The sequence below is a fragment of the Ischnura elegans genome, chromosome X (assembly GCF_921293095.1).
Source record: "Ischnura elegans chromosome X, ioIscEleg1.1, whole genome shotgun sequence".
NCBI classification, from domain to species: Eukaryota; Metazoa; Arthropoda; class Insecta; order Odonata; family Coenagrionidae; genus Ischnura; species Ischnura elegans.
In genome coordinates, this window is record NC_060259.1 from 15,224,214 (window position 1) to 15,244,466 (window position 20,253).

A 20,253-nucleotide genomic window follows, 5' to 3' on the forward strand; every position below is an offset into this window, starting at 1 on the left:
GTCTCAATATGCTACGCTTCAATCTCTTGGGTTATACATTGTTGGATGGACAGGAATAGAATCACCTATCTGTGTATGTACAAGGGCTGTTTTTTAAGTAAGGGCTGTTTTACCGTATGCAATAGTAGTTCGCACACCATTCGTAACAAGTGTGTGCGCCGCCTCACGGCATTCCATGTGAGCAACCACATGTCAGTTGCAGTTCTGTATCTAACTTTTAAGCTTTACTGTACATCTTTATAATGTTTAAGATTATTGAATTGCCCGCCGCGTGTGAGATTTGGTCAGTATTATGATTTTTGACTGCAAGAAACATGTTGGCATCAGACATTCACCGCTAGCTTCATGAAGTGTATTCTGCTAATGCAATGAGCAAAGCTAAAAATGCGGAAACGGGTCCGAGAAATCAAAGATGGCCGCGAAAATGTCCACGATGATGATGGCTCAAAACGGCCATCTTTGATCACAAACGTTGTCGTGGTGCAAATTCATGGCAATGGTGTTCCGGGACAGGTACGGTGTTTTGCTAGTGGACTTGAACTTAATCATGAACTAACGCACAATGTGATGCAGTGTTGCATTCTTCAGGATAACCGCACTCCTCGTTGTCTTGCATAGGTTTATCATCTAACAAGCAAGGTCTCAAGGAATGCATCTTGTTCATATATCGAGGACTTATTGTACATATTAAGGAAGATATCAAACCTTGAGTGCATCATGCCACATTCTCCTTTTGAGAAAATTAAACGAAAGTGCTTCCTTTTACGTATTTGCTAGTTATTTAATCGCATATACTATATACTTGATTCTGAAGCTATTTTGCAGTGCAGCTATTTTTACAGGAGATTGAAAAGACAAGAAATTTTGACAAAATGTTTTTTTTTCGACGACTCCTAAAAGAAACAGACAAACTAAAGATACAAACTTTGTTATTAAGAACCTTCGGTTTTTTTCTCCTGTGAACTTTGTAGTGACCAGAGTCTACTGCCTGTGAAAATTTTTTATTTTTAATGATGAAATTGACATTATAAGATGACTTTATAAACAAAGTCAACTGAAGTATTTGATCAAATTTGAAGACTTTATTTACCCTAAATTATTGCCACTACTAATACGTAACTCATACTAAGAATCCCAGGTAGTAACCAGCCTCAAGTTTTTCTCTGTCATAAAAACTAGGTAACCTTTTAGCACCACAACTAGAAACTATAACTTCCTATACTTTAACCTTTAATGTGAGATTTGGTGAACATTAATCTATAATTAACCAGGATGAGAGTTTTCTAAGCATTAAATTGACAATTATCATATGTCTGAGTTTGCTCTCTAATGTTAAGCATAATGGAGATAGAATTGAAATTAATTGGCAAAGAACTTCAGTCCACGTATAGATAAACATATTAATAAAGACAGTAAACAAAATAAAAGAAAATGGACTCAAAATCAATACAAACCCATTTGATTGGTGCTGTGAACACTCGAGCATTTCCTTCTCGAAATGATCATTAATACCATTTGGCCTCACGTCCTGAGTGTCTACATCACAATTCTCAGGTAAATCCAAGATAACAGGGTCACTTGCAATGGGATCCGAATCACCAGTTTCTTGTCTTCCTAAGCTCTCATTACAAAGTGATGCTCCATGGCTGCTCTTCTCAGAAACCATTTCGATACTGTAGAAAAAAATCAATGGCGCATGAATAAGAGACATTAATCTGATCAAATCCTTAACTACAGCCAATGATACATAGAATGGGATGATGACTGATGCCTATGAAATAAAATATTCTTCCTCCATTCTTCAGAGGCATCAATAAAGAATAAAAACAAGATAAAGTTAAGTAGTGAGTCTAAGATTGAAATTTTACAATTTACTGAATTATTATCAACAAAAACTTCTGAATAAGGAAACAGTAGAATAATTTATAACTGATGTATTGTATTATATGAATATCATGCACATGGCATACCAGATGAGGAAAATAATCAATCCGAACAGCAGTAATCTTTACGGGGCAATAATATTGGAGAAGCTTACAAAGTAAAGGCTGCTCATGATACCAGAAGGAAAAAAGTAATGGCACAATGGTAACACGATGCGTATGAATTCTCGTCATTGTCTTCCCAAGCATTCCGGACGGATGACAAGAATTGTAGTCTTTTAGACGTGTCAATATTAACAATTATGTAATATGATATACATATTCTGTACTAATTTTTCAGTTACTTTTTGTTACTTATTATGAGTCGATGCATCATAATTTTAGAAAAGGTAGTGTTTTATTATAAAATTTAGCCATTTAACCACATTTTAACTTGAGGCCGTTTGTCCATAATGTCAAGTAACGTTAATCTCAACAGCTGCACTCTTATGCGTCTTCCCTCTTCTTTCGTCGTTGATATTTTATTTATTGGGTTTCTTGGTGTACACGACACTCTTGCCCCATAATTTTGAGGGAGTTTAGCCATATGGCCCCGGATCAGCCGGCAAGGTTGGCTCTTATCTCCATCGCCACTCCTCCGAGATGTACTCTCAGCGAGTGGACCTATCTGCTCTGTCAACATAAACAATTATGAAGAAAGGACCTGGGGGACTCAAAATGAAGCTCTCTTACTTGTTTGTTGGACTTGGTTGCCACAAAGGTTGGTTCGTATCTCTACTAGTACTGTAAGAAGCATTCACAGGAATATTCCATATCATGATGTCGCTTAGGAAAGGCAGTGCTTTGCATGAAGAAGAAATTATGCTAGACCTGTTCGCAGATGATCTATCAGATGTACCATTAGAGTACGATGAAGAGAGGGACTAGAGTGAAAGCAATTCTGATATTGTGGTGAACATGAAAACTATAAAATCTATTCCTCAAGAGATCAGTGAATGCGACTCCAATATGAGTGCACACGAAGACAATAATTTGGCAGGAAGCTCTACTACATGGGAAAAAATAGATTTAGAGAGAGACTTAGAGCAATTTTTGGGCCAACCTGGATGTAAGTGATTACCTGAAAATTCCACCAGTATTCTCGATGTATTCTCACTATTTGTTGGTAATTACTTTTTGAAATGATGATCTATCAATCCAATTTGTATTACTGTCAAAACAAGCATAAATATAAAGAATCCCCAAAAACAGGGAGGTGGTCAAATATAACAGTACACCCATGTCTCGTAAAGCGCAAGGGATGCGTTCCTTGGGGTCTTTGCACTATACGAATTTGCGTTATACGAGAGCGTTTTTACATTGGGAAGATAGGGATGCGTTCCTGGGAGCACAGGTGTTGGGTACCTAATACCCTCTAAACCATATATATTCCCATAAATAGCCATAAAAAACCTTATTTATATAAATTTTATAGTTGAAAGTATCTTTAAAGATAGTGGGCACGCATTCAAAGACTTTTATTCACGTTAAAAAAAATTCGTACGTGCTTTTGAAATTCCCTCCCGTCTTGCGGGTAGGCTAGCATATGCTATCTCAGGGGTTCGCAATGCATTGCCGGCAGTTGACGATTTTTAAAACCAGTCTAAAAACAACTATTGTGTCACCCAGGCCCTTTTGTCGCTCATCGAAATGACAAGCAAATGCTACTTTGAATGCCATTTCATAGTTAGCGGAGTTTCTAAATGTTAAATTAATGTACATGAAACAGTCTTTAAATGCCTCTAAACCTGACCCAGTGTCCCATCCCTGAAAATGAATGAACGAGATTGCATTCTTATCCAAAAAAATATCGTCTCGTCAACTCTAAAAACTAGTTGAGGGGGAAAGGAGCCACTTTCAATCACAGCTTGGAGTTCATCAGAAAACGTTACAGTGACTGCGCTATCAACACTTCCAGATTTACCTGATATCGCCGCACTGAAAATACCTCCTTGCCGTTTAAAATTCTGGAACCAACCGGGGCTTTCACTAAATGTCTCGGAGCGATTACCACCCTCGCCTTTTTGTACAGATTCACTGTGAACTTTCCGTACGTGTAGACCGCTTGGTTGAAGTTGGTGCGGCTGAGGTCACTGATGTTTTAACTTCGTCTTTATTCAGAATAAGGCATCGTGAGTTTAAACTTCCAAGCAATATCGCTTTGACGCTCTCCATTTTCAAAGCAATTGACCTCTTTCAATTTCTCTTCTAGGTTTATGGTTTTTCTTGATAAATTCTTGATTTTTCTACCCGCATTCCTATTTTTTGCCATATTATCTTGGTTTTTACTCTGTATGGTTCTATCGAAATCACCTTCTACTGCTGAACTGTATTCCTGAGACGCAGAGGGCCTACGACTGCAGGGAGGGAACGAAGCCATTGTGTTTGAGACTCTATAGCGGACCCTTTTATGTGTTGATGCTATTCATACGGAACTCGGGCACCGCTCCATTTCTCCCCCGTAAATTCCGATGACCTTGAAGGCTTAAGCGTAGACCCTTTACCTGGAAGTCAATGGCCCGATAACCTATGACGGCAAAAATTACGTCTCAAACCGTATTGCTTAAATAAACTCATTTCCACTAGCCCCACGCTTAATTAATGATCTAAATTAACTGTTATCATTCTGTTAAGGAGACAAGATATATTACTTCGGTAGGCCGGCTATCTGGACCCAATGACGAGTAATACTTTTTTTTTTTTAATGGATTTCGATTATTATATAAACAAAAAAGAAGATTTGAGGCAAGCAATGATAGTAATATGCGTAAAATGATAGCAATTTCGTGTGTACTAAGCGCAAGTTCACGTTTTATCATGAGAGCGTATAAGTTTTTTGATTAGACTACACTGCGTTGCGATGTTTCCCCGAGGAACGAATTTGCGCTATATCGAAATTACGCTAGTCGAAATTGCGTAATACGAGACATGGGTGTAGTTGAAATGAAAAATTCTTTGCTATTTTGATTCTGATGGGTCAAGTGAGAAAAGATGCAATAAAGGAGTATTGGAGCACAGATCCTTTCATTGCAACCAACATATTTAGAAAACTATTGACAAGAAATAGATTTGAGCAGATATGGAATGCATGGCACTTCAGTGATAATGAGGAATTTTTAGATACTACAGATAGACTATAAAATAAGACCTGCTCTAGAATATTCAGTTGAAAATTTTCAGACTGTGTATAAACCAAAGCAGGAGTTATCACTTGATGAAGCCATGATTCCATGGAGAGGAAGATTGAAAATCAAAACTTGTAATCCAGCAAAAATTGGAAAATATGGGTTATTATTTCGAATAGTTTGTGAAAGTGTTCTGGTTACATTAGTAATTTGGATATATATTCAGCCGAAGGAAAAAATTACAGTCCGGCCGCCGAGAGTTGTCCGATGACAGCTCAGAAGAAGGGGTGGGGAACCCTTTGCCAAAACGGTTTGCAGCCAATCGCTGTCCCCCAAACGCACCTCACACCCTCGCCTAGTCAAGCAACGTTGTCACATGCTAATGAATCACCAAAACAAGCCTGAATCACCAAAAAAAAACTTTCCATAGATTGTCTCTTTGCTCTTGCGTGCGTTCTTAGTTCACTGTGCTGTAGGTGTTGCTGTGGTGGTGTTGCTGTGTGTGGTGGTGTTCTGGATAGTTACTTGTGCTTTTTCCAACGCTTTTCACGAAAACTTCTCAGCGCTTTCAACGGAAGTATTTCATTAAATTGGTTAAAGAAGGCTTCGAGTTTGTTTGTTTAACGTAGTATTTCTGATCGATTTCATCTGGTGTCATCATGAGCGGGAAGAAACGTGGTCATGGTGTGACACTGAATTCCCAAACACGGGAATTAATCGCGAGTATTTATGAATACTTTGAAAAGGAAAAATTCCGTGGCAGTCCCCTAATTCCATTAGCAAGAGTGATAGATGGAACAGCTGAAGCATGCGGAATCAGTTCCAAATCAGTTTCGAGGATCCTGAAAGAAAAACATGGTGACCGTAATAGTGAAAACATAGAACCTTCTGTTTTAAGAACACCCGGAAAGAAAAGACGCAGGCGAAGTCAGAAGACAAGTATTGACAATTTCGACGAGGAAGCAGTCCGCAGGCATATCCACGGTTACTACGAGAGAAGGGAATATCCAACTGTTCGGAAACTGTTAATATCCTTGAAAGAAGCAGATCTATTTGATGGTGGACGGACAAGCCTTCGAACAGTCCTGAGAAAAATTGGCTTCAAGTGGAAAAAGTTTTCCGGCAATAGGAAAATTTTAATGGAAAAAGGAGACATTGTTGCTTGGAGGGGGAAGTTCTTAAGAGAAACAAGCAAAGTGGATTTGAATTCCGTCGTGTGGCTGGATGAGACGTGGGTGAATGCAGGACATTCGAAGACTGTGATTTGGACGGATGAAACTGCGAAGGGAACAATGCCAGCTCCAGTTGGTAAGGGCTCCAGATTAATTCTTCTGCACGCGGGGACATCTGAAGGTTTTGTGCCGAACGCCACTCATCTATTTAAGGCGAGTAAAAACTCTGGGGATTATCATAGTGAGATGACAAACGAGACCTTCAGAAATTGGTTCGTCAACCAGCTGTTGCCGAACATAAAACCGGGAAGTTGCATTGTGATGGACAACGCCCCTTACCACAGCATAAGGATAAATAAATCACCCACAGGGAAGTGGCTAAAGAAGGACATCATAGAGTGGCTGCAAAAGCAAAGTGCTAACCAGGTAGTTGAAGGACTGAATAAAATGGAACTATTACAAGTATGCAAGTATTACCAGCCTCGTTTCCCTGTATATGAAATTGACGAAATAGCGAAAGAAAGCGGACACAAAGTGCTGAGAATCCCCCCCTTTCATTGTCATTACAACGCTATAGAGTTAATTTGGGCTCAGGTGAAAAGTTACATTGCGGAACGGAATAAAACTTTTAAAATTCAAGATGTGATGACATTGACTCAAGAGGCTATTTCTGAGGTGAATGACTCGAAGTGGAAAAAAGTGGTCCTCAATATTTCTCGAGTGATTGAAGAGGCGATCACGACCGAATGTGTTGTGGAAACCAACGTGGAGCAACTAATCATCAGTCTTAACGGGGGGTAGTGACAGCAGCTCCGAGAACACGTCTGATGAATCCCGCTCTTCAGAGGACTTAGATATATCTTCCCCCACGAAAAGGTATAGATTTTTCATTTCAATACTAAATTTCTCTACGCATATATTTTTTTTCATCCACATAAACACTTTATGAATGACTTTCCACTCCAGATATGTGCGTGAGTCCAGACCAACAGAACTCGAAGGCGTATATCCTTTAGAGTGATGAGTAGTAGGCGCAGCTACGTTTCTGGGTTGTCCTTCGCGTCGATTAATCTTCGTGACGACAGTTTCGCCGGCGTTGCAGCAGCCGTCTTCAGGTTTAAGAAGGGCAACAAGTGTGATGTGTCTGCTCTGGCGCCGCAGTAAGTAAACCAAAGAAAAATTCCTAAGAAAGTTTTTGTTTCTCGAAGGAAGGGATTACTCTCAATTATGTTGCGTTTTAAAAGCATAGGATAAAACGAATAGAAGGAAAATTACTTGCTTTATTTAATGTCAAATCAGAAACTGCAGTTGGTTCACTGGAGTCTTTTCTATGATTGTTTTTTCCTAGAGTTATCATTTATACCCCGGCATTTAAATTAGCAGCATTTTTCTATAATTACTTCAATTACCAGTTCGTTGGAGGGAAATTCGTGATATTTGCGCGATCGCTATTTTTCTCAGTAAGGGCAGAGTAGTAGGAAAGAAAAGGATAAAAAGGTAATGCTGACCGCGACTCTTTCGTTGGCCGTTCACGCCCGTCGTCGCTTCCGGCTCCTTTCTTCACTGAACCCTTTTGTTTACATGTGAGGTGGGCATTTCCCTTTCTGACCTGGCAACATTGCCCCCTACCCCTTCTAGCTGTCAACGGACAACTCTCAGCAGCCGGACTGTAGAATCAACTATCCTTTCTCTTTTACGGCCACATCTCAATCTTTGGCATCATATATATCAAGACAATTATTATAATAGCGTAAAAATAGCAGAACTACTCTTGGAGAATGAAGTAAGAGTTTGTGGAACCATAAGGCCCAATCAGGAACTCCCCGTCACGTTGAAGAGCGAGGCAAAAATTTAAAAAAAGGCACAGAGCACGTTCTCTCATAAAGATGAAGTGTTACTTGTGGTTTGGAAAGACATAAGGGAAGTGAGGATGATAAGCATTTCTAATTATCATTTAATTATTATAAAATTTTATCAGTGAAAATTTCTCAATGTGATTTTTTATAATTGCTACCAAATAGCAAATTCTTAAAACAGACGTAAATATTCACATCAGGAACAACCTTTTAATGCGAAGTAAGTAAAATGCATAGACCTAAGAGTGAAGTGGAATTTCATCTCAAAAAAAATTTCTATGCAAAGCAGCAAGACTGCAAATTCATGACAGAATAGGGTGGTTTCCTATTATTTTTTTATTGCCTAAATGGAAAGTTTATTACTCCTGGAGTACGTATTTCACGCTTTTAGATTTTTAAATGACGATATCTATTTTTCGCGATTAAATGAAAAGTTAAAAATTTCAAGCGCGCGAAAACGCGACGCGTAAGTAGGAATTATGGGAATAAGTCCGTGCGACGCATTTCTGGTTCCCCCTCCCGCCTTGTGAGGTGACCTTGATCGAGGCTCTGAGCGCTGATAGGACGCAGGATGCTAGCTGGTAGCTGAGTACCTTGCTGGCTGGTAGCGCTCAGCTTAAAAAAGGTTTATTAATACCTTATCAAACGAAGAAAACTTTCCGACCTTAGCCAGTTTTAATAGGTGATTATTAAGACATGTTTCCCTGAGCTCTGTGCCTCATGCATGCATTGGTAACCTCAGACGATGTATAACTCCTATCCTCTCGTGTAGAAACTAGGTCCCTGTGACGTCATGCGGAGTGGAATCGCATGGGCGCCAATCTGGCCTTTTTCAAATGAGGATAAAATTTTACCCTTGCCATTCGTCTAAACCGGTATTTCAAAAACCAAATAATTTGTGTATTATGAATACAGTAATGGTGGGTAACGAATCGCAATCAATGCCTTTCGTTTTCTTTGAAGAAGGAAACTACCCTATTATAAAAATTTCTTTCAGTGATAAATAATGAATGCAATACAACTAAAATGAGAACTGGTAAAAGTGAAGTGTAAACTTTTATCATCGAAAAAGTTTCAACGCGATACTACTAAATGGCAAATTCTTAACACAGACGTAAATATTCTCGTTGGTAACAATGTTTTAATCCGAAGCTAGTGAAATGCATATTTCTAAGTGTGAATGGAAATTTCATGTAAAAAAATTTCTTACGAAGCAGCAAGACTGCAAATTCATGACACAAAAGTAAAAAATTCTTTCACCGATAATTATCCAATGAGATGAAATTAAAATACATTTTGGTAACAGAGAAGTGAAAATTTGTATCAGCAAAAAATGTTCAATGCGATGCTACTGATCAGCAAATTCTGAAGATAAACGTAAATATAATTGTCAGGAAAAAAAGCTATAATGCAAAACAACTAAAATGCCAATTTCTAACAGTGAAGTGAAATTTCATGTCGAAAAATATTTTCTATGTGAAGGAGCAAGACTGCACATTCATGACACAAAAATAAAAATTTCTCTCACAAATAAATATTCAATGCGATGAAACTAAAATGACAATTGGTATCGAAAAGTGGAAATTTTTATCAGCAAAAAATTTTCAATCAGATGCTACTAAATGGCAAATTCTTAAAACAGACGTAAATATTCTCCTCAGAAACAATGTTTTAATGCAAAGCAACGAAAATGCATACGTCTAACAGTAGAGTGAAATTTTAAGTCAAAAATATTTTCCATTCGAAGCAGCAAGACTGCGAATTAATGACAGAAAAATAAAAATTTCGTTCATAGATAAATATACATTGAGATGGAAGTAAAACGTGAATTGGCAACAGAAAAGTGAAATATTTTATTAGCGAAATATTTCCAAAGCGATGCTACTAAATAGAAAATTCATAAATCATAAGTAAATTTTATCATCAGTAAAAACATTTTAATGTGAAACAACTAAAATGCATATTTCTAACAGTGAAATGAAATTTCATGTCACAAATATTTTCTATGCGAAGCAGTGGGCCTGGATATTCATGACACAAAAATAAAAATTTCTTTTACCGATAAATATTCAATGCGATTAAACGAAAATGCCAATTGGTAACACAGAAGTGAAAAATTTTATTAGCGAATAATTATCAACATGATGCTACAAAATAGCATTTCACTTAACACAGGCGTAAATATTCTTGTCAGGAACAGTGTTTAAATGCGAAGCAACTAAAATGAGTACATCCAACAGTGAAGTAGAATTTCATGTCAAAAAAAATTCTATGCGAAGCAGCAAGACTGCAAATTAATGACAAAATTATAAAAATTTCTTTCACTGATGAATATTGAATTATATTTAATTTAGAAGCATTTCGTTTGTTTCTTATGGACTTGGCTCAAGGGGTAACTCCTCGTAAAGTCAGTGCCTTGCTTAAAATCTTGAAAACGCACCCTGATTTCAAAGCATTGCCTTGCGATGCACAATCCTTATTAAAAAGACCCAGAAAAACAGCAAGTAGTGCCGTAGATGGAGGTGAATACTGTCACATTGGCATTTTAAAGAATCTATGGCATTTGTTGAATACATATCCACATTTATCTTCTGCCGCCAAAATTCAGTTGCAGTGTAATGTTGATGGGGTCCCTATATCACAAAGTACCCGCAGCCAACTTTGGCCAATTTTGATGAGTCTTGTAAGCAGGAATGAAATTCAACCTTTTGTTGTTGGTGTTTTTCATGGCAGCTAGAAACCAAATAATACATCACAATTCTTGCACGATTATGTGACAGAAATATCATTTTCGATTGAAAATGGGTTTGAACATAATGGTGCAAAATATGAAGTTGAGGTCATTGCATATAAATGTGATGCACCGGCTCGAGCTTATTTAGCTCAAATTACATCCCACACCGGATACTCTTCCTGTGGCAAATGCACAGTGTATGGGAAGAATGTAGACAGCAGAGTAGTATTTGATGAAATCGATGCCCCATTAGGAACAGATGAAAGCTTCAAATGAAAGAGTGATGGAGAACATCATGTGGGAATTTTGCCTCTTGAAATAGTACCAGGCTCAAAAATGGTTACCAAATTTCCCATGGAATGAACATATGCATTTAGTGTGTAAGGGGGTGATGCGTAAAATTTTATTTGCCTATCTTAAAGGTGAGTTCTCTGCAAGGCTGCCACATCATTTGATTGGAGTTTTAAACGGCAACTTAATGTACAATAAAGAATCCATTCCTGTTGAGTTTGCTCGGAAACCCCGTTCTGATAATGAATTACTTCGGTGGAAAGCAACTGAGTACAGGCTTCTCCATTTGTACACAGAATCTTATGTTTTGAAGGACGTTCTGTCACCCTCATTCATGAACCCATCAGGGCTGATGACGATGGATGACACGGCCATCGAAACGTCGGCAGAGATGGAGAACCTCATCCGGTGAGAAACCCAAAACAACTTCAACATTATTGTACAATGTCCATGGATTGCTGCACTTGGCAGATGACTGCAGAACCTTTGGGCCGCTAGATTCATTTAGTGCATTGAAATTTGAAAATGCTCTGCACGGCATCAAGAAATTAATTAGGAAACATGAACTTCCTCTCCAGAAAATTGTTAGGCGGTTGCATGAAAACTCTTTAACCACAGCTTCTGCGATTAAGAAATTAGGAATCGCTTCCAAAGGTGTTGTTAAAAGCAAATGCATCTTGCCTTTTGAATTGCATGCTCTATGCTTTAAATCTTTGGAGTTCATGAAGTTCAAAATCACTTGTAATTCACCTGATAACTGCATAGTGCTACAAATGGAGATACATATTGCCATAGTTGCAGAATTATTGCCACGAGAGGAAATGAAAAGTATTTTGTGGGACAAAAATTCAACAAAATAGCTAACTTCTATGATACTCCATGTTTGTCAACTGAGCTAGGTCTATCTCTTGTGAGTAGTAACTGTTTGCAGTCTTTGTGTTGGACTGTCAGCAACATAAAAAATAAAGCCATTATAATTCCTATTGGGGAAGATGGTGAATACTATGTGGCTGAGCTGCTTCATCACTGATGAATGTTGAGCATGTTTCTTATATTTATGAATACAATTTGTGAGGGTTTCATGGTAATGTGATTGTCTTAATCAGTCTTACAGCATCAGGATGGCGAGTTGCTGAGTTTCTTCCACATAGGATGTATGAAGATATGACAGTTCTTGCTATTCCATCTAGCTGGGTCATTAGATCACCAAGGAAAGACCCCACAGGAAACAATGTTGAGGATGGCATTGTTATGCACCCTCCACAGAGCTGGAGTGGAGCTGATATTGATAAGGCGTTTTCATTAGAAAGACAGCCGAATTCAGCATGGGATGAGCTACTTATCCATTACATATCCCCTGTCTTAGGTAAGTATATAACTTTACAGTTGTTGAGAAAGTTGTTATCCTATCTTCTTTCAGTGTTATGTCTTTCATGTGAAGCTTCTTTCATTTCTATCACATGCTCCTTTAAAATGTGAATCCCGTCACCTTTTAATTCAGATAACTACGCTTATGTGAGGAAATTGGAGATGGAAGCAAGTTATTGCCAGGACTTGAGACTTTGGTTATACCAAGGCTATCTGCTAAAAGATATAGAGTTCTTCTGAAAAAGAAATATCCTAATGAACTCTCTTCATCCTCTGAAAATGAGGATGCCATGACAATTGCTGACCCACCTAGGCTAACACAAATTCATAGAAAGAGGGAGGACGATGTTACTCAATCAGCAAGTCAAACAAAAAAGCTGCTGTCATGTGCAATGCCAAGGAAATCCAGCCTGAGTGCTCTCCAAACTTGGAGAGCAGGTCCAAACCCAACGAGTCTCTCCCAAGAAAATCCAACTCAAATCCAATACCTACATTCAGTAGGGTAAGCTGCCATTTGAAATATGTTCAGTAACGTAGTTTCAATCATTTAGCATGAATTTATTTTTATTTTCGATACCTAATGCTTTTACTTAAAAATTTCTCTTCAGCACCTCACCTCAAGTTCCTCTCAAGGAATTCCTGATGTGGAATCAGCCTCTGGATCGGTAAAAAGTGGGTCCAACCAGGTTGATGGTGGATTGATTTCTTGCGTTAATTGCAGTACATATAAAAATGGTAGGCACATATATTCAGGATAGCTGTACTAAATTTTTCATACATAAGAAAAGCTTATTATGCCTAGTGTCAGTTCTGCATATTTATTTTCCTAAGAATTGCACATTTGTTTCAGTGTGATATGTCATTGAGCATTTACATATAATTTTTAGCATGTGATTAATTTTGTATTTACTTTCCCCAGATATAGCCAAGGTCCAGGCGCATCTAGATGGAATTGTATCCATCCTCAGAGTAGATATGGTAGAGATAAAAGAGCAGTTGGACTCTCTATCAGGTCAAGTAGCTAGACTCAAAGTGGCATCAAGCAATGGGGAGACCAAGGATGACCTAATGTTTGAGCAAGAGTTCCAGTTCCCGAGTCGTAGTTTGCAAGACCTGAAGAGAGTTGAAGAGAAACTGTCCTCCAGCTTGCCATTCAAAAAGTATTTGCTATGTCACTAATGGAATCATTTCAAATTTCTTATCATTTAAGAATCAGTAATTCATTATGAAACATGTTAACATGTCAGGACAAAAGATTTTTAAGTATTTTATAGAATACTCACAAATGTGAAAATGCCAGACTGGGTAGTTTCAATTATTGCTTAAATTGCTTATAACACTACATAGAAATTAAGAAAGCTGAGTGGGATCTTTGATTTACTTTTGTTACTCTCTTTCAGACCAAATACATTCAAAACAGAGCAAGCATCCCCCTTCTCGGTAATCTATCTGCCAAGGAGCAAATAATTGCCTGCAACAAGGGAGTCAACAGTATGAGTCTTTCGAGGAAAATTTTCCTCAAATTATCAATGCTTTGCTAGGTATGCATTTCATATTTTAAGAGTTATATAGATAAGATATATGTGTTAATATTAACACATATATCTTATAATATCTCTTATTTTAATAAGAGATATTATATAGCCTTTGATGGCTGCAATATTTGTTATGTTGGCTTAAGTAGGAGAGTAAATTCCCAACAAAGTTACTGCTTGCAATTTTTAATGGTTTATCTTTATTCCAGTAGCAATGCAAAGTAAGGTCAAAGCAGTTGGCAGCCCTCCTACTGATATACCAGTGATCCAACATTCACTGACTAAGTGGTTCAGGCTGGCTAAGAACCGCACAGATGTCGGAAAGGAGAAACGGAGGAAGAGGGCTCGGCAGAAGAAACAATCCAATGAGTGAAGAAACTCATCAGCATCAACTTTTGAGCATGTCATAGACAACAAGACATAATGCTACGAGACTGTTTTTTAAGTAAGCGCCCTCTCTGTTGGCTTACACTGTAGCAGTTCGCACATCATCTGTAACGAGTGCGCGTGCCTCCCGGCATTCCTTGCGAACTACAACATGTCAGTTGCAGTTCTGTATCTAACCTTTATGCATTACTGTGGATCTTTAAAATGTTTAAGATTATTGAATCGCCTGCCGCGTGTGAGATTCGGTCAGTGATACCATTTTTGACTTCAAGAAACATGTCTGCTGCAGACATTCACCCTCAGCTTTGTGAAGTGTATGCTGCTAATGCAATGAGCAAAGGCAAAGTGTGGAAATGGGTCGGAGAATTCAAAGATGGCCAAAAAATGTTCACAATGACGATGTTGATCACTCAGGATGGTCATCTTTGAGCACAAACGTTGTCGAGGTGCAAAATCAAGGCAACGGTGTTCTGGGACAGGCACCGTGTTTTGCCAGTGGACTTTATGACATGAGGAATGATTATCAACTCAGAAGCCCACTGTGCAACCCTGGCCAGGCTTCGACGTGCCATTCAGAGCAAAAGACGCGGCAACAGCGGTAAGAAAACAACCCTCGTATATGTCATGTACAATATCAATAAATTGATATTCAAGAATTTTTTGTCTGTAGTTCAATTCAAAGTTGTCAAGGTTTCTCTCCTGTAACTGCTAAATGTCCCCGTATTTCATTGCTCTACATCCTCTAAGGTCAATTAAATATGCTTCCTCATTACTCTTGGTTGATTTCCAGCCTTATTTTCATTTTTTAGTCTTTTCATGGCCAGTATTTTTTGCTAATGACTTTGATGAGGTTTTTCAGACACTAGCTTTGCTACCAAAATCATGGACTTTATTCCCATTAGTATAGTTCACCATTAAGTTTTTTGATTAGCCTCTTACATTACTTTCTTTTGCCATTTGATTTCCTGACCTGGATTCTATCACACATAATTAATATAACATGTTAAATTTTCTGATTATTAACCAAAATTTCTCTAAATGAAGTGTTTTCAGACGCTCTTTCTGCATTAGGCAAACACCAGAAGAAGTTGTACTCTTGGTTTTCGATTTTATTTATCCAGAGTACTCTGAATAAAATTTCAAAAAGTGGTAAAAAAGTACTATAGGTAGGTACTGGAGGATTTATATGAGGCTAAACATTAAGGAAATTACTCAAATGTAATATCTTCAAACTATATACATTATGTAAACCATATATAATGCCAAAGGTATGCATTCTGTATGCAGAATCCATTTTCCATCCATCTACAGTAGATACTGCGTAGAGGACATTTGCATCTCTGGTAGATGCACCGTAGAGCTATTGTTGATGCGTTGTAAATAGATACGAAAGGTCTACATCCCCACCCAAACCACTACTGTATACCCATTGAATATGTATACCATCTATATACCGAGCCTCTACTGCTAAGCGTACGCTGTGTGGGTGGACAAATAAATATTTGTTTATTTATTCTCGCTGGATAATTACCCGTCCATTAGTCCCTCAATACACGTCCCAGACTTGACCCAAAGCTCCAACTTATAATTTTCCCATATGCTCCTCAACACTGACAATAATGTTACCATAATGTAAATTCATATTTTTCAATACCCACGAAAGAACACATTTAAATTATAGCACTTCTACTATGTCCGTGACGACCATTATTCAATGCTATAACGATTTGCTTATTTCTCACTTTATTACAATTTAGTTTCACATAATAATTATAATACCTCGTTACTTTGTTCTTTCAGTTAATTACATTAGACCGAGGGTTTAAAAACCCTAACGTTGAGCAAAATATAATTGCGGTAAATATTTTCTAGGGCGATTGCGCCATTCCCTACACATTATGACGATCATAGGTGAATAAAATTTCCAAAGACATTTGGAATTATCAATGATGAAAAACCTGAAGCTTGACTTCAGGAAAAATGCTTATTTTACAAAACTTACTATTTTAAATAAACAGAGCATCCTAGTCACAAAAAATTGGTTTCTTTATCATTATTTTTCAAAGTTTTCATGGGTAAATCACTTGAATTTACACTTAATTTACCAACGCAACACAATTAACGAGCAAATGTATAAATTTAGGGTAAAATTACTCACCAATCCCCTATCTCCTGTCGTGTTGTCTTGTCCTCTACTGATGTTTCTCCTTTTGTCGGTGGTTTTACGTGAACGCTAGAATTAAAAGAGTAACTCATAAATTTTTACCAAAATAAGGTCACTGCCTCAACAAATAGACACAGCAAGACTCCAGTCGACAACGATCCATAACAACAATATTTAAGCGATCGGGTAGTGTCAACTGTAACAAACGTCGCGCAAAAATAAAGGTAGAATCACAATAAAAGTGTCGTTCGTTTATCTAAAATTTAGAGTAAATCTTACAATCCATCCTCCACAGGTTTTTCAAGGGGTATGAAAGTACACGGATCCTTCTTGCATTCTTCAATAACCTCCATTCTTATGCGAGACAATTCAGTCTTTTCGCATTAAGATAGCTTGATGACACCACTATTTGCAAGACTTTTAGTTTCAAAGGTAAGTGCTGGCTGATACACGTAAAATAACAACGCAAAACACTGCTTTTAAAGGACATCAACAGACAACGGCTAACACCAACGTGGGATCTCATGTGTCCTTGTTGACAAATGTTTAGGTTGGCGAACATGGACACAAACAACTGCGCAACGCGCTGCCAACCTCATAGATCTTTCATATAGGTAGATGGCGCATGACGTCACGCAAGCGTGGTCAACATAAGCGTGGTCGTGTATCACGTGACTCGGGTCAGCGTTATGGTGAATACGCGTAGTGCCTTCGGTTGCGATGAGAGATTCCTGAAAGGAATTTGTGTTTCTTTTCACTGCAAAGTTTGTCCCTGTTAAAATTAAAGCCGTGTTAGCCATGGATATATTTATTACTGAGTAAAGATACGTGTAATGCAATGCATGCGCTATTTAATAAGAAAATAAAAGCATTTACTGTCTGTAAAAAAAGCAAGATACTCGAGTTTGAGGAGCTCTAGCGTCTAAACGAAGCAATCGATTTCAATGCAACAAAAAGCATACGAAAGAAAATTTAGTTCTACGTTATATCATGTACTTTAAAAATTCTTCGGCTAAGTAGTATTTCCTGTACTTAATTTTTTCTCAAAAAAGTACCCGTTTTTTGCGCGTAAAATCAAGTTGCCCAACTTTGAGCGCTTGGCATTCCCGTAGTTTTCGTTCCTATAACTTGCAATTTTGATATAAAGAAGCAACATCTATTACTAGCAGTTTGCCGAAAACAAATTGTTTATACCACAAAAATTAACGGAGTTGTTGTAAACAACGCAAACCTCTGCTAACTTCGAAACCAGTGAGTCAATTGAAAATTGATTGGTACTGTTGTCTTCCGTAGAATGTTAGTAATGTATATACGTAGATAATACACGTTAAATGTCAGCAGTATATTCAATATCTTTTTATATTTATTTTTGTTTTTAGCTCTTGTTGTCGTCTTCTCCCTGCCTGACGAGGATGCCCTAAACAAAGCACCAGAAAAGAGAAAGTCTATCGAAGTCATACGTGCGTACGCGCATAGAAACGTCTAGATAAATAATAAGTGATATCGACGTTATTATTGATATTTAATATACATTTCATATGTGCTTGCATTACTAACATTCTACGGAAGACAACAGTACCAATCAATTTTCAATTGACTCACTGATTTCGAAGTTAGCAGAGGTTTGCGTTGTTTACAACAACTCCGTTAATTTTTGTGGTATAAACAATTTGTTTTCGTCAAACTGCTAGTAATAGATGTGGCTTCTTTATATAAAAATTTCAAGTTGTAGGAACGAAAACTACGGGAATGCCAAGCGCTCAAAGTTGGGCAACTTGATTTTACGCGCAAAAAACGGGTACTTTTTTGAGAAAAAATTAAGTACAGGAAATACTACTTAGCCGAAGAATTTTTAAAGAACATGATATAACGTAGAATTAAATTTTCTTTCGTATGCTTTTTGTTGCATTGAAATCGATTGCTTCGTTTAGACGCTAGAGCTCTTCAAACTCTAGTATCTTGCTTTTCTTACAGACAGTAGGGTAGCTCAGGCATCCGGCAAGTTACGGAGCAAGTATATTTTCCTTGTATTGACGATGGAAGTATTCACAGCTATTACTTCACTATTTCTACATTTAAGGGACCATATTCTGGAGCTAGATTTTGAATAAAATCAAACAAATAACTTAGTTCGTGAAATAATATTCGAACACCTAATTAATCAATCAAGATTGAGAGCAAGTAAGATTTATTTTCAATCTATTTCCAACTCACTCGGCTACCTGAACAAAATGCATTTTACGGAATCAGTATGGCTTCCAATTCCATGCATGTAACTGTAAAGACTATTTTTAGGCTACATTATTTGAGTGTGAGCTGAGGCTGGGCCCTCAATCATTTCTTCAGGTTCCTCTTTTTTCTATTGCCCTATGCTAACTGAATCTCGTTTAGACTGTATGGTTTCTAATTACTATTATGTTATTTCTAAACCCTTTTTTTCTTGTAGATTCTGTTTGATGGATGCTCTCTATCCTCAATTTGGAATTCTATGAAATTGATACATGGGGGAACACGGGGCGGAACGAGGTAAGCGGTTTTTTTTAACGCGAAAAAAGGTGCTGCGCAAGCGGGAATAACTATATCTAGCCCAGATTGGTGTTGCTTATATTTTAAAAACAACAATTTTGACTAGTTATATTTACTCCTGCTTTATTTCGCAATTAAAAATCGCTTACCCCGTTCCGCCCCGCCACCCTGTTGCGCACCGGGTTCCCCTATGTTCTACCAAATATGTGGACATACACACTGTGGTCATTTAAAATGTAAAATTTATAGTCTTCTTTGATGGAGTGAAAATTGAGCTTCACTTTTGTATTCAAACCTTGTTTTCCATTGTCGGCAAAACATCTTTATTATCTGCGATGTTTTCATCACACCTCCAGCGGACGTATATTGCTAAAGGTTTCTTTAATAAACAAGGATTTATTACTAGCACATGTTGAAGGATATTTAATCATTTTATGCGAACTGAATTACGTACGAGAGATGTTCACGTATAAAATTTCTTAAAATCAATGCTGGCTGCAACACTGTGACTATTGTGGGTACTTTTGTTAATTAACATTCTGAGGAATCTTAAATTATATTTTCATCAATTTGCCCCGTGCAACGAGAGATAATTACCAGATAGGAGGAATAATCAGCTGGTTAAAGCTCCTAATGTTCTTCTCTGGCTTTGAAAGTCATGCAACATTGGAAGTGTCTTTCCTTTAACGATGACGTTCTATTAATGGCGTATTATTGAAAAAAAGATAGTACCTATCATTTGTGAAAGATTACTTATTAATGTACTGGATTGGTGGTTGAAATTCATAGCCTATGGTTGTGTATACATTTTTCTCAAACCATGTAATCTACCTTTGTGTTATTGCTAACTTTATTTACGAAAAAAAACGGAGCCTTTGAATGCAGGTGTTCCTCTGTAAAGGACACAAACGGAACCAAACATGTGTTCCTGAAGGCTGCTTCAGTTGCGCATAATTGGGGAAACTAATTCAGTTTTACTATAGTTCTTCCTAAAACTGAATTAAAATGAACTCTATTTTGCTATAAGGTTCACATATAATACAGCAAAACGTAAATAAAAATAAATATCAAAATAGACACGTACTTCTTTAGCGCTGTAAGTAAAAGTAACATGTCTTTTACCCGAGCGGGAACGATATTCACAACAGAGAATTCAAACGCCGCCATTAATTT

General features: G+C 37.5%; 1 protein-coding gene across 1 annotated transcript in view; it reads right to left on the minus strand.

The window, feature by feature from the left end:
• Positions 1-17,112, minus strand: part of LOC124171039 (H/ACA ribonucleoprotein complex non-core subunit NAF1) — a 66,172-nt gene extending 49,060 nt beyond the window's left edge. Inside the window, exons 1-3 of the mRNA XM_046550186.1 lie at positions 16,834-17,112; positions 16,549-16,623; positions 1,455-1,673 (exon numbers count right to left, since the gene is read on the minus strand). Of these exons, the coding sequence (XP_046406142.1) occupies positions 1,455-1,673; positions 16,549-16,623; positions 16,834-16,907 (368 nt within the window). The 5' untranslated portion in view covers positions 16,908-17,112. The remainder of the gene's footprint in view (positions 1-1,454; positions 1,674-16,548; positions 16,624-16,833) is intronic.
• Positions 17,113-20,253: the final 3,141 nt, after the last annotated feature.